Below are 14,727 nucleotides of genomic sequence, written 5' to 3' on the forward strand. Positions count from 1 at the left end.
AGATAACCCAGATAAAAAACAGTCTAATAAGGCAAACTGTCCCCACTTAGCCGATACTGCCCACCGTCTAAACTCTGCAGCACAGGTCTCTGCGGTGTTATGTCCCTGCCTGAGATTTTTAAGTTTCCTCTCAGCAGTGACTGTGATATCTGGATCGTCGTATATGATAGCCATTGATTTGAAAAAATTCTGGACTGAAGATAATGCCTCATGACCAGTAGGAAGACTGTAGGCCCATGTCTGTGAATCCCCTGATAGAAGTGTTTTAATGAAGCTTACCCTCTGACTCTCAGTCCCTGATGAAACAGGTCTCATCTCAAACTAAGAGAGGCAGCGGTTCCTGAAATTCTGAAAATCAGATGTGTGCCCTGAAAATTTTCCTGGCATAGGCATTCTAGGCTCTATAACTGGAGGGGACTGCACTGGTCCAGTTGCAGTCTGGAGGGTGCGGACCACCCCAGACAGCTGGGTGATCTGAGTCTGTTGGGTATTGACCAATACGGTTAAATTATTATGTGGTCAAGGCCCCAACCTGGTTACACAGTGCGTCCATAGACATTTTGGTCTGCTGTTCTGTAACGATTTGTGTCAGCAAAGAACAGAATTCTGATTATTAGGTGATCTGCAGTATCACCTATAATGCAGATATATACCTGATTATATGGTGATCTGCAGAATCACCTATAATACTGGTATATAAGAAGCTGATGTGACAACAAATAGCAATGAGTGATTGGTGCAACAGTAGTACTGATAGCTTTGGCAATACCTCACCAGAGGAGCTGGTGGGTACTAACAGTACAGTATCCCTCACCAGAGTCAAGGGCCCTCTGGTGAGAGTAGAGTGGTCAGACAGATCGGGTTTGGCAACAGTAGTACTAATAGCTTTGGTAACACCTCACCAGAGGAGCTGGTGGGTACTAACAGTACAGTGCCCCTCACCAGAGTCAAGGGCCCTCTGGTGAGAGTAAAGTAGTCAGACAGATCGAGTTGGCAACAGACAGACAGAGGCAGTACAAAATCAGGAGGCAGAGACAGAAAGGTTTAAGCAAGCAGAGTCGGCAGCAAGATCAGATGAGCAGAGGTACAAAGTCACTGAGCAGAAGAGTAGTCAGAACGAGCCAGAGTCATACACAAATAATAACACAGTAATGTAAATCTTTAAGGCTATCAAACAATTCCTATCTTGTGTGAAATCCCCGGTTTCCTCCCGGATCAAAGCACACCGGAACTATCTAAGGGTCTGAACGCTAACACAGAGTATTCACAACAGCAAACAAGTTGCGAGTGATTCAGCTAGGCTTTTGAAGCAGAGAAGACCCTTCAGGCACGCCCCCCTCCTATCAACCAATGAGGAGCGGCGAGCGTCTCCTCTTATGTCAGCCAACCGGCCGGTCAGCTGACGCCCCTCCTCCCCGCATAAAGGTCCTGTCTGTGCGCGCGCGCGCACGCGACAAAGCAACCCTATGTGCAACTGACAGACCCGTCCTCGGCGTGCTAGACGCCTGAGGCACGGATACATTGCTAGACAGGGAGCTGGAGGCAGCTGTGGTGGTAGCGCTGTTCAACGCGGCTGCCTCTCCAGCATTTGTTACATGCTGCATTTTGTGCTCACATCCACAGATGACTTCTCCTTGCACCTGCGCAGTAGCACTGAGTCAGCTTTTTCCTTCGTGCATGAGCAGCTACTGGGCAAGCGTAGGGTTCCTATTGGTGTCTGCCATGGCTGGATTTCTGGAAAGGCCACAAAGGCCCAGGCCTGTAAATGGGGGAATATTTAGTACAAGAGGGAGTATTTAGTATAAATGGGGGATAATTTTTTATAAATGGCTGAGTATTTTGTATAAATGGGGGAGTATTAAGTATAAATGGGGGAGTATTTAGTATAATGGGGGGAGTATGAAGTATAAATGGGGGAGTATTTAGTATAAATGGGGGAGTGTTTAGTATAAGACGAGTATTTAGTATAAATGGGGGAATATTTAGTATAAATGGGGGAGTATTAAGTATAAATGGGGGAGTATTTAGTATAAATGGGGGTGTATTAAGTATAAATGGGGGAATATTTAGTATAAATGGGGTGTATTAAGTATAAATGGGGGAATATTTAGTATAAATGGATGGGGGTGTATTAAGTATAAATGGGGGAATATTTAGTATAAATGGGGGTGTATTAAGTATAAATGGGGGAATATTTAGTATAAATGGGGGAGTATTAAGTATAAATGGGGGAATATTTAGTATAAATGGGGGAGTATTAAGTATAAATGGGGGAGTATTTAGTATAAATGGGGGTGTATTTAGTGTAAATGTAGGAATATTAAGTATAAATGGGGGAGTATTTAGTATAAATGGGGGAGTATTTAGTATAAGAGGAGTATTAAGTATAAATGGGGGAGTATTTAGTATAAGAGGAGTATTTAGTATAAATGGGGGAGTATTTAGTATAAATGGGGGTGTATTAAGTATAAATGGGGGAATATTTAGTATAAATGGGGGTGTATTAAGTATAAATGGGGGTGTATTAAGTATAAATGGGGGAATATTAAGTATAAATGGGGGAGTAATTAGTATAAATGGGGGTGTATTAAGTATAAATGGGGGAATATTTAGTACAAATGGGGGTGTATTAAGTATAAATGGGGGAATATTTAGTATAAATGGGGGAGTATTTAGTATAAATGGGGGTGTATTTAGTATAAGAGGAGTATTTAGTATACATGGGGGAGTATTAAGTATAAATGGGGGAGTATTTAGTATAAATGGGGGTGTATTAAGTATAAATGGGGGAATATTTAGTATAAATGGGGGTGTATTAAGTATAAATGGGGGTGTATTAAGTATAAATGGGGGAATATTAAGTATAAATGGGGGAGTAATTAGTATAAATGGGGGTGTATTAAGTATAAATGGGGGAATATTTAGTACAAATGGGGGTGTATTAAGTATAAATGGGGGAATATTTAGTATAAATGGGGGAGTATTTAGTATAAATGGGGGTGTATTTAGTATAAGAGGAGTATTTAGTATACATGGGGGAGTATTAAGTATAAATGGGGGAGTATTAAGTATATAAATGGGGGAGTATTCAGTATAAATGGGGGGGTATTTAGTATAAATGGGGGAGTATTTAGTATAAATGAGGGTGTATCAAGTATAAATGGGGGAATATTTAGTATAAATGGGGGAGTATTTAGTATAAATGGGGGCATATTTAGTATAAATAGGGGAGTATTAAGTATAAATGGGGGAGTATTAAGTATATAAATGGGGGAGTATTAAGTATACATGGGGGAGTATTTAGTATAAATGGGGTAGTATTTAGTATAAGAGGAGTATTCAGTATAAATGGGGGAGTATTTAGTATAAGAGGAGTATTTAGTATAAATGGGGGAGTATTAAGTATAAATGGGGGAGTATTAAGTATATAAATGGGGGAGTATTAAGTATAAATGGGGGAGTATTTAGTATAAATGGGGGAGTATTTAGTATAAATGGGGGTGTATCAAGTATAAATGGGGGAATATTTAGTATAAATGGGGGAGTAATTAGTATAAATGGGGGCATATTTAGTATAAATAGGGGAGTATTAAGTATAAATGGGGGAGTATTAAGTATATAAATGGGGGAGTATTAAGTATACATGGGGGAGTATTTAGTATAAATGGGGGAGTATTTAGTATAAATGGGGGAGTATTTAGTATAAGAGGAGTATTTAGTATAAATGGGGGAGTATTTAGTATAAGAGTATTTAGTATTTAGTATATTGAGTATTTAGTATAAATGGGGGAGTATTTAGTATAAATGGGGGAGTATTTAGTATAAGAGTATTTAGTATAAATGGGGGAGTATTTAGTATAAATGGGGGAGTATTAATTATATAAATGGGGGAGTATTAAGTATATAAATGGGGGTGTATTAAGTATAAATGGGGGAGTATTTAGTATAAATGGGGGAGTATTTAGTATAAATGAGGGAGTATTTAGTATAAATGGGGGAGTATTTAGTATAAATGGGGGTGTATCAAGTATAAATGGGGGAATATTTAGTATAAATGGGGGAGTAATTAGTATAAATGGGGGCGTATTTAGTATAAATAGGGGAGTATTAAGTATAAATGGGGGAGTATTAAGTATATAAATGGGGGAGTATTAAGTATACATGGGGGAGTATTTAGTATAAATGGGGGAGTATTTAGTATAAATGGGGGAGTATTTAGTATAAGAGGAGTATTTAGTATAAATGGGGGAGTATTTAGTATAAGAGTATTTAATATTGAGTATTTAGTATAAATGGGGGAGTATTTAGTATAAATGGGGGAGTATTTAGTATAAGAGTATTTAGTATAAATGGGGGAGTATTTAGTATAAGAGGAGTATTTAGTATAAATGGGGGAGTATTTAGTATAAATGAGGGAGTATTTAGTATAAATGGGGGAGTATTTAGTATAAGAGGAGTATTTAGTATAAATGGGGGAGTATTTAGTATAAGAGTATTTAGTGTATTGAGTATTTAGTATAAGAGGAGTATTTAGTATAAATGGGGGAGTATTTAGTATAAGAGTATTTAGTGTATTGAGTATTTAGTATAAGAGGAGTATTTAATATAAATGGGGGAGTATTTAGTATAAATGGGGGAGTATTTAGTATAAGAGGAGTATTTAGTATAAATGGGGGAGTATTTAGTATAAATGGGGGAGTATTTAGTATAAGAGGAGTATTTAGTATAAATGGGGGAGTATTTAGTATAAATGGGGGAGTATTTAGTATAAGAGGAGTATTTAGTATAAATTATGGAGTATTTCGTATAAATGGGGGTGTATTAAGTATAAATGGGGGAATATTTAGTATAAATGGGGGAATATTTAGTATAAATGGGGGAGTAACAAGTATAAATGGGGGAGTATTTAGTATAAATTGGGGTGTATTAAGTATAAATGGGGGAATGTTTAGTATAAATGGGGGAGTATTAAGTATAAATGGGGGAGTATTTAGTATAAATTGGACTGCATTAAGTATAAATGGGGGAATATTTAGTATAAATGGGGGAGTATTAAGTATACATGGTGGAGTATTCAGTATAAATGGGGAGGTATTTAGTATAAATGGGGGTGTATTTAGTATAAGAGGAGTATTTCGTATAAATGGGGGAGTATTTAGTATAAATGGAGGAGTATTAAGTATAAATTGGGGAGTATTTAGTGTAAATGGGCAGAGCCGGGACAAGGTCCTCCAGCGCCCAAGGCTGAGACACCAAAGTGCGCTCCTCCATCCCTCCCACTCCAGCCGTCACACACTGATTGCTTTTAGACTAAGAGGCGCCCCAACCACATTATTATTATTATTATTAAGGAATACAGCGCCAACATATTCAGTGGTCTCAGCCATACACCCCCTGACAGACCCCCCCCCCCCCCCCCCCTGACGATCTATTCGAGAAAAGGTAAAGCTTTCTCGTGGGAAAGGGGTTATCGGCTATTGATTGGAACGAAGTTCAATGCTTGGTTAAAAACATTTCGAGCTCGTTCACACTATGTTTTTGCCCTTTTTTCAAGCGCAGGCCTTAAAAACGCTTGTGCAATGATTCCCTATGAGAGAGTTCACAGTTGAGCAGTTCATTTGCGATCCGTTCAGCAAAGCGGTGCCTGTACCAATTATGAAGCGATTTTGCCTCAATGGAAGGTATAGGAAAAACGTGAAACGCTTACAAAATCGCTTTGTGCAACGATTGCATTTTTAAGAATACATACATTGTATTTATTCTTTTCCGGGCCAAAGAGTTCACTTCCTGACCTGCGTCAAGGAGTAAATTACAAAACCGCTCTGGAAAAGCGCTTCGAAAAGCGATTTTACCAGAAATGCAGCGCGCAGTGGAGCGCCGGTGGGGGGGAGGGGAAGCGCACAAAAAAACGCAAAACGCTTGCGTTTGAAATTTTAGGTGTGAATGAGGCCTTCCTCTTTAATTTAAAATTAAATACACATTAAAAGTGCAAAGCACTATTGAAGTTCCCACAGACACGAAATCACCGTCAGTCTCTCCACCAGTAGGACACAGATGGCAATACAAAAAGATCCAGGGGCGTAGCAATAGGGTTGCAGAGGTTGCGACCGCATAGGGGTCAACTACAGTATTAGCTCTCTATTGGTCCTGTGCTCATAATAATCAATTCTATAGATACTTTGGATAGTAGTAATCATTAACAAACTGTTCCCCATCCGCTTCTTGCACCTCTGACACTGTAGTTGCCATTGGCAGGTTTTGGTGCGCCGTATCAATTGTTATGTATAGAGTGCTTGGGGGGCCCCATTGTAAAACTTGCATCGGGGCCCACAGCTCCTTAGCTACGCCACTGAAAAGATCTAAACCCTTTTCACACAATTAAAAACTGATGACCGTTTCCTGGAAATGAGTGTAGCAAGGTCCGCTGTGACCACATGCACTGCTCATTAAAGGAGTCATCAGGACAAATATAGTAAAATGAGTGGTACTTACCGGAGGCTTCCTCCAGCCCCAAGCTCGCAGAACTACTGCGCCTGCGCAGTCCGCTCCGGCCCACGTGGCAGTGATTGACAGCGCCGATCACGCAGGCGCAGTACAGAGCGACCTCCAGGTCGCTCTGACGTCATCGCCGGGGACCGGGTCAGAGTTCCGGCGAACGGCTGTGGGCAGAGCTGCGGCGAGGGAAGTCCTGGGAGCTTGGGGCTGGAGGTAGCCCCGGTAAGTACCACTCATTTTACTATATTTACCCTGATGACTCCTTTAAAGGATACCACAGCCCAAAGGCTGTGGTAAAATCAAAGTTGCAATGTGGAAGAAAAGAAAGATACATACTTACCGCTTCCCTCGTTCCCTGCCGACGGGTCCCGCTCATCTGTTACAGCTCCCGGTACCGGCCCGACTCTTCTGACCCTTCACCCGGATATACTGCTCTGCGCATGCGCAGTATATCCCTATACTCTTCGCTTCTGCCGTCGCATTGTGACGGCAGAAGTACGGACACTCCCCCGCCTCCTCCTCTCCCAGCGTGTGCGCTCCAGTATAAAGCTAGCGTGACGTGCTAGCTGGAGTTCGCACTGGGGCAGTCCATGTGGAGAGAGCGGAGGGGGAGTAAGTTCAAAAACGCTGCCGGCCGGAGGAAGGGAGGGAGGGTTGCGAGTGAGTAAGTGGGCGGATGGGCGGCGAGCGGGCGGGTGACGAGCGGCCAGCATGAAAGCATTCTCTGTACATAGATGCAATGACATCTATGCTACAGGAAAACTAATATACCCACATTTATCGCTGCATATTTGCATGTATATACATGTGTATACATGTATACACATGTATATACATGTATACACATGTATATACATGCAAATATGCAGCGATAAATGTGGGTATATTAGTTTTCCTGTAGCATAGATGTCATTGCATCTATGTACAGAGAATGCTTTCATGCTGGCCGCTCGTCACCCGCCCGCTCGCCGCCCATCCGCCCACTTACTCACTCGCAACCCTCCCTCCCTTCCTCCGGCCGGCAGCGTTTTTGAACTTACTCCCCCTCCGCTCTCTCCACATGGACTGCCCCAGTGCGAACTCCAGCTAGCACGTCACGCTAGCTTTATACTGGAGCGCACACGCTGGGAGAGGAGGAGGCGGGGGAGTGTCCGTACTTCTGCCGTCACAATGCGACGGCAGAAGCGAAGAGTATAGGGATATACTGCGCATGCGCAGAGCAGTATATCCGGGTGAAGGGTCAGAAGAGTCGGGCCGGTACCGGGAGCTGTAACAGATGAGCGGGACCCGTCGGCAGGGAACGAGGGAAGCGGTAAGTATGTATCTTTCTTTTCCTCCACATTGCAACTTTGATTTTACCACAGCCTTTGGGCTGTGGTATCCTTTAAGCAGTAGCCTCTAGTGTTGTCCGGTTCATGAACGATTCGGATCTTTGATCCAGATCTTTTTTGTGAGTCGAATAATCCGGATCATCACAAGGAGTGATTCGGTTCACAGTGAGGAACTGCAGCTTCTGCTGAGCTGCAAAGAGTAATGGCCCATACTCACGGGCTACATTTGTGGCCTGTCGCCAGCACACGTGAGCGTGTGTGTGACAGGCCGGCGACAGCTCGTCGCCAGGTCCCTCCGCGTACACACGCGGAAGAGGGATCAGCTGTGCGACGGAAGCTGTCACCGACGTTCCTCCCCCTCGCCGGAAGCGCCATGGATTTTCAATTATGTTGCTGTCGCTAGTCGGCATACTCATGCGGACTAGCGACAGTTGCGGCGAAGTTGCGGTGGCAATTGTCGCCGGGCGATTGACCTCGCCAATCGCCTGGCGACAGCAGCGACGAGCTACGGTTCGGAGTGCGTGCACGTGTTGCGCCTCATACTCACTTACCTGGGGCTTCTTCCAGCTCCTGGTAGTCGATCGGTGCCATCGCCGCAGCTCCTCTCCCTCTTGGTGTTCAGCGATGAAGAAGCCGACCTCACCAGGTCGGCTTCCAGGTCAGCTTCATGTGCGCTCCATGGCGCGGGTCACGTGGTATAAGGACGTCATCGGGTCTCTACTGCGCAGGCGCAGAACTACTGCGCTTGCGCAGTAGAGACCAGATGACATCACGTACACCATGTGACCCGCGCCCATGAAGCCGACCCGGAAACCGTCCTGGTGAGGTTGGCTTCTTCATCGCTGGACGCCGGGAGGGAGAGGAGCTATGGCGAGGGCACCAATCGACTACCAGAAGCTGGAAGAAGCCTCATGTAAGTGCAATTTGTTTTTTATAGTCTGCGTGGATCTTCCCTTTAACTAGAGTGACCAGACGTCCCGGACTGCCCGGGACGCATCCCGGATTCGGGGTCCGCTGTCCAAGGCAGCATGAGGTCCCGGGAAACGTCCCAGCCTCGGGACTCTGGCCACTCTATCCTCATGAACTTGCAGCGGCGTCTATAGACGCCGTGCCAGTTCATTGCCCGCAGCCCCGCTCCAGCCTCCTTCTTCCGGTGTCTGTTCCGACACTGGCAGGCGAGCAGGGCTACGGCAAGATGGCTGCCGAAGCCCTGTACTGGAGACTATTTGTGTCTCCAGTACAGGGCTTTGGGCGCCATCTTGCCGTAGCCCTGTCAGCGCGGGAGACAAGAGAAGGAGGAAGGTGGTCCCGGGAGCAGCACGTTAATTTTCTGGTGAAATCTTTGCCCGCATTGCGTTAATTTTCTGGTGAAATGTTTGCCCGCATTGCGTTTCTTTTCCAGGTGAAATGTTTGTCCGCATTGCGTTTCTTTTCTGGGGAAATGTTTGCCCGCATTGCGTTTATTTTGTACTGACATGTTGCCCGCATTGCGTTTATTTTCTGGTGAAATGTTTGCCTGCATTGCATTTATTTTGTACTGACATGTTGCCCGCATTGCGTCTATTTTGTACTGACATGTTTGCCCGCATTGCGTTTATTTTGTACTGACATGTTTGCCCGCATTGCGTTTATTTTCTGGTGAAATGTTTGCCCGCATTGCGTTTATTTTCTGGTGAAATGTTTGCCCGCATTGCGTTTATTCTCTGGTGAAATGTTTGCCCGCATTGCGTTTATTTTCTGGTGAAATGTTTGCCCGCATTGCATTTATTTTGTACTGACATTTTTGTCCGCATTGCGTTTATTCTGTACTGACATGTTTGCCCGCATTGCGTTTATTTTGTACTGACATGTTGCCCGCATTGCGTTTATTTTGTGCTGACATGTTTCTCATTGCGTTTATTTTCTGGTGTCCGGGGTAACTGTTACTGCATTTATTATTTAATGGTCATAGATGGCTATGTTTGCTGCTTTGTGGTTACGGTATACTATTAGCATCACACAGTTTCTGCACACCCATGATGCAAAGTCTCGTTTGTCCACATCATGGCGTAAACACTGCTTTCTTATGCCTCGCTGTTACATCACTACCTTAGCTCCGCCCATACAAGGTCATGGCCACGCCCACCCCCCCCCCCCCCCCCCCCCTGTCTTCGCCGCTGCGCGCTCCTCAGTCCTCCCCACTTTTCACCCCCCCCCCGCGCCCTCCCTCCCCGTCCCAGGTTGGACGACAAAAATCTGGTCACTCTACTTTAAAGAGGATCTGTAACATGAAAAGATCCCCTGGGGGGTACTCACCTCGGGTGGGGGAAGCCTCCGGATCCTAATGAGGCTTCCCACGCCGTCCTCCATCCGTCAGGGGTCTCGCTGCAGCCCTCCGTGGAGTCCGTGCAGCGGTGACGTCAATATTTACCTTCCTGGCTCCTGCGCAGGCGCTCTGACGGCTGTCGGCTCCGAACTACACGGAAATACCCGATCGCCGTCGGATCTGCTCTACTGCGCAGGCGCAAGTTTCCTGCGCCTGCGCAGTAGAGCGGACCCGAATGAGATCGGGTATTTCTGTGTAGTTCGGAACGGAAAGCCGCCACAGCGCCCCCGCTGGAGCCAGCAAAGGTAAATATTGAACTGACAGTCGGCACAGTCGCCGGCTGTTCAGAGGGCTGCGGCGAGACCCCCGTGGGACAGAGGACGGCGTGGGAAGCCTCATTAGGATCCGGAGGCTTCCCCCACCCGAGGTGAGTACCCCCCAGGGGATCTTTTTCATGTTACAGAGTCTCTTTAACTCTGGAGGGGATAAGGCCCCTTGCTTGCTAAACCTCTCTCTTTAGGTGGGGAAAGGTTATCTTATCATCCTGCAGGGGTCTACATATCATGTCTTAAAACAGAACTAAAAGTAAAATCTATCACAGAAGTTGACACATAGCTTGCTATACTAGCAGCCAGGCTTGAACAGAATGTACAGTGCAGGAAAAGTCCTGTCCTGCTAGTCATTTCACCCCCCCTCATGAGTCAAAGATTCCGATCAAAGATCCGGTTCTTTTCAATGATCCGATTCGAATGATCCGAATCCTTGAAAAGATCCGGAGTTCCCATCTGTAGTAGCCTCCGTTAGAGGGGAAAGTGTGACAGCTGACGTCACCTGTTGCTCATAATCCCACCTTTGTTTCTTCTGAATAAAGTTCAGTTGTCGCTGACTTCTGCTTTGAAAGTGGGCGGAGTCTCGTGAAGCCTTACAGGCGCCATTGAGACTGGCAAAACATATTCATGATAACGCTGAGACTCCACCTCTGTCACGTCTCCTCCCCCAATAGCACCACCTCTTTGCCAGTACAGCTGTCATCTGGCCGAATGGGCGGGGCTAGCCGCCGGCTCCCCGTTAGCGGCAGTGAAGAGTGACGGTGACAGCGACTTGGGGGACACAGAGGAGAGGTGATCGCTGGGTGGCAGGAGCCGGGCACTTCCCTGTAGAAAGGGGGTGGGGGCGGCAGGGGACATACACACAACTGTACGCACTTCCAGTTTTCTCCAAACTATATACTTAGCTGTATATACGTGCCTGATCTTTCCTAGTAACATTGCCAAGTAGCCACATGTTTGCAGATGCCCAACTTCTAGTGATGGCAGAAGGCAATGGGGGAATATTCTGTGACTTATGTAGGTGAAGTGAAGAGGGGGGTCTAAGGCAGCTTACAAAAGGCTGCCTGTAATTATTTATAGCTGATTTATACACAAAACATTGTATAATGTTTTACAGCATACATATAGTTTAGATTAATAGTCAGGAGAACCCTTAAGTGTCAGATTTGCATGCTTGCCAATTTTCTTGCAAACTATGTGCATTCTCATCTATTCAAATATTTGTAATCTTTTGGTTGGGAGTAGGTGAATTGGGCCAGTGGAATATCCACTTGTGTGTGTATCTATAACTACAGACATGATTCAGGTTTGCCCATCCCCTGTCACCCGCGCCGCTGTCCTGAAGCGGGTGGCTGTGTTTGCCTTAGCGGCTTATGGAGCTCGCCGGGTTTACCCGCTGTTGAGACATTTGTACCGCCAGCAGCATAGGCATAAAGATTCCAATGGACTTCAGCGCAGTAAAAAAGATTCGACGCCTGGTTCATCGGGTTCCGGTTATGAGCGGACTGGGGTCAACAGAGTTTTTTTCCGAAGACTTGCTCGCCTTCTCCGCTTGTTGTTCCCAAGGTTGGCATGCAAAGAGTTTGGTCTACTGCTGTTGCACTCGGCCGCTCTCATCTCCAGGACATTCTTGTCTGTGTATGTGGCTCAGCTGGATGGTCGTTTGACCCGCTGCATCGTGAAGAAACGGCCAGCCAGTTTTGTGTTTCAGCTGCTCAAGTGGCTGCTCATTGCCCTCCCTGCGACATTCATCAACAGTGCCATACGCTATTTAGAGGGACAGCTCAGTCTGGCCTTCCGCACCCGCTTGGTGGCCCACGCTTACAAGATGTACTTTGGCAATCAGACTTACTACAGGGTCAGCAATATGGACGGACGCTTGCGGAACCCTGACCAGTCCCTGACAGAAGATGTGGTGGCCTTTGCTAATTCTGTGGCCCATTTGTATTCCAACCTGACCAAGCCTGTGTTGGACGTAGTGGTGACCACTTACACGTTGGTGAGCACAGCCAAGACCAAGGGAGCCGATACAGGTTGGCCTTCTGCTCTTGCTGGACTGGTGGTTGTCGTTACTGCCAAAGTGCTGAGGGGCTGCTCTCCTAAATTTGGGAAATTGGTAGCGGAGGAAGCCAGAAGGAAAGGAGAGCTGAGGTACATGCACTCTAGAGTGGTCGCCAATTCTGAAGAGATTGCCTTCTATGGAGGTCACAAGGTGAGATGTGGGATGTTTGAAATGGGTACCAAAACTAGTACATCTATTTTCATGGCCACACTGTTTAAAGGAGTTGCGAGGTGAGAATAATATTTTTAGATCTGCTTATCTGGGGCTTTGCGGATCAGCTGCAAGGGACACACACACTTCAAGGGGCTGGAGGAAGCCCCAGGCAAGTAAATCTTAGTACATTATTCTCACCTCACAACTCTTTTTTAATGATTTATAGCACTCGGTAATTCCTTACATGAAATTAAGGTACTAGTCTACTTTAGGGAACCCAGCAGGAAACCTCACAGGGGACACTTGTTTACTTACAGCACCCCTCTACAGCGCAAAGAGTTGTAATTGGCTGAATAGTGTGGGCGTAGTTTACTACAACCTATTGGAAACCTAGTAGTGTGAGAGTGCTGTCTACTCAATCACAATAGCTGAATTTTCCTATGAGGTTTCCTGCTGGGTCACCTAAAGTTAACTAGCACTGAAATCGGCCATCCTGATAAAAAAAATGCTCATTAGAAGAGAAATTGTTATAGGAACTCAAAGAACTGAATTGAATCCTATGGTGGCACTTCCCCAACATTTGGCGTGTCAGAATAGCTGATTTCAGCAAAGGGCTCAAGCTATAAATGGCTCTTTGCTTTGTTTGGGGAAGATGAAGAGCTGAGCGATTAAGACCGCTAAACATTCCTTCTTGAAGTGGAAAGAGTTGAACTTTATCCTGCAAACTTAATACACACTAGTAACTTACCATCAATATTAAATGATTACATGCCCTGTCCACTTCAAAAATGTGTTTTCAGCCTATGGTGGCAGACCCTCAAACACCCTATTACAGTGATGGCTAACCTTGGCACTCCAGCTGTGACAAAACTACAAATCTCATCATGCCTCTACCTCCCCAAGTTATGTTTAGAGCTGTCAGAGTATTGCAATGCCTCATGGGACTTGTAGTTCCAACACAGCTGGAGTGCCAAGGTTAGCCATCACTGCGCCTATGAGGTCTGTATAGCGGAAGTCTAGCCCCTGTCCTTTCTTTGCATCAGTTTATAGGCCAGAGCATGGTCTAGTGAGGTTGGGGGGGGGGGGGGGGGGTGTATTCAGAGCAATGCACGGACTGATGCTACATATAGTGATAACAGGGTGCTGTGTAATTCTGGAGCAGATCTGTAAATCATTGACTCGTAGGGGCTTATTGGGGTATTTGTTATATCGCGGCCGGGCAGTTCGGCGCAGGGCGAGCCATATGACTGCTCTCCCTGCTGCTGCGTAACTCCCTGGCGGCGTTAAAGAGGAATTCCAGTGAAAACAATGTAATAAAAAAGTGCTTCATTTTTACAGTAATTTTGTATAAATGATTTAGTCAGTGTTTGTCCATTGTAAATTCTTTCCGCTCCCTGATTTACATTCTGACATTTATCACATGGTGACATTTTTACTGCTGGAAGGTGATGTCAGTGGAAGGAGATGCTGCTTGCTTTTTTGGCAGTTGGAAACAGCTGTTATTTCCCACAATGCAACAAGGCTCCCACAGTGTGATGTCAGCATCATGGTCCTGGTTTCACCACAATATCAGTCATACAGAGCTGTTTGTGAAATGATGATCTGTTTGTGAAAAAGAAAAGATTTCTTACGGGAAAGGGGGTATCAGCTACTGTACTGATTGGGATGAAGTCCAATTCTTGGTTACAGTGTCTCTTTAAATACTATTCCCTCTTCGAGTTGTAGTACTCGGAAGGAGATGTAATTTAGGGTCTGGCGATCGCCGGTCGCAAGCATCAAAACTTCAGTGATGTACTTCCTGTCCAGCAGGTAGCAGGGGGCGGTGCTATCCATATTACCCTGTGTGCGCACTCTGACGCAGGGTAATATGCAAGGGGAAGTGGTGCGGTGCAATTGTCTTGCTTAGGGTTTTTTTGACGCAGGACAATCGCACCACACCATGTGTAAAAGTAGGCGGTGGGCTTTTTTGCACTGAAAAATTGCAATTTTTGTCACTATATTTTTTTGCAATTTACAGCTATGTCCTTAACTTTCTGGAAAGATTTGTGTGCG

The 14,727-nt window shown here is 45.5% G+C and overlaps 1 protein-coding gene across 1 annotated transcript in view; it reads left to right on the plus strand.

Annotated features, from left to right (window-relative positions):
* The first annotated feature begins 11,160 nt into the window (after positions 1 to 11,160).
* ABCD1 (ATP binding cassette subfamily D member 1) overlaps positions 11,161 to 14,727 on the plus strand; it is a 72,869-nt gene continuing 69,302 nt past the window's right edge. The window contains exon 1 of the mRNA XM_068248358.1: positions 11,161 to 12,672. Within this exon, the coding sequence (XP_068104459.1) occupies positions 11,758 to 12,672 (915 nt within the window). The 5' untranslated portion in view covers positions 11,161 to 11,757. The remainder of the gene's footprint in view (positions 12,673 to 14,727) is intronic.

This window comes from Hyperolius riggenbachi, chromosome 8 (genome assembly GCF_040937935.1).
Source record: "Hyperolius riggenbachi isolate aHypRig1 chromosome 8, aHypRig1.pri, whole genome shotgun sequence".
Lineage (NCBI taxonomy): Eukaryota > Metazoa > Chordata > Amphibia > Anura > Hyperoliidae > Hyperolius > Hyperolius riggenbachi.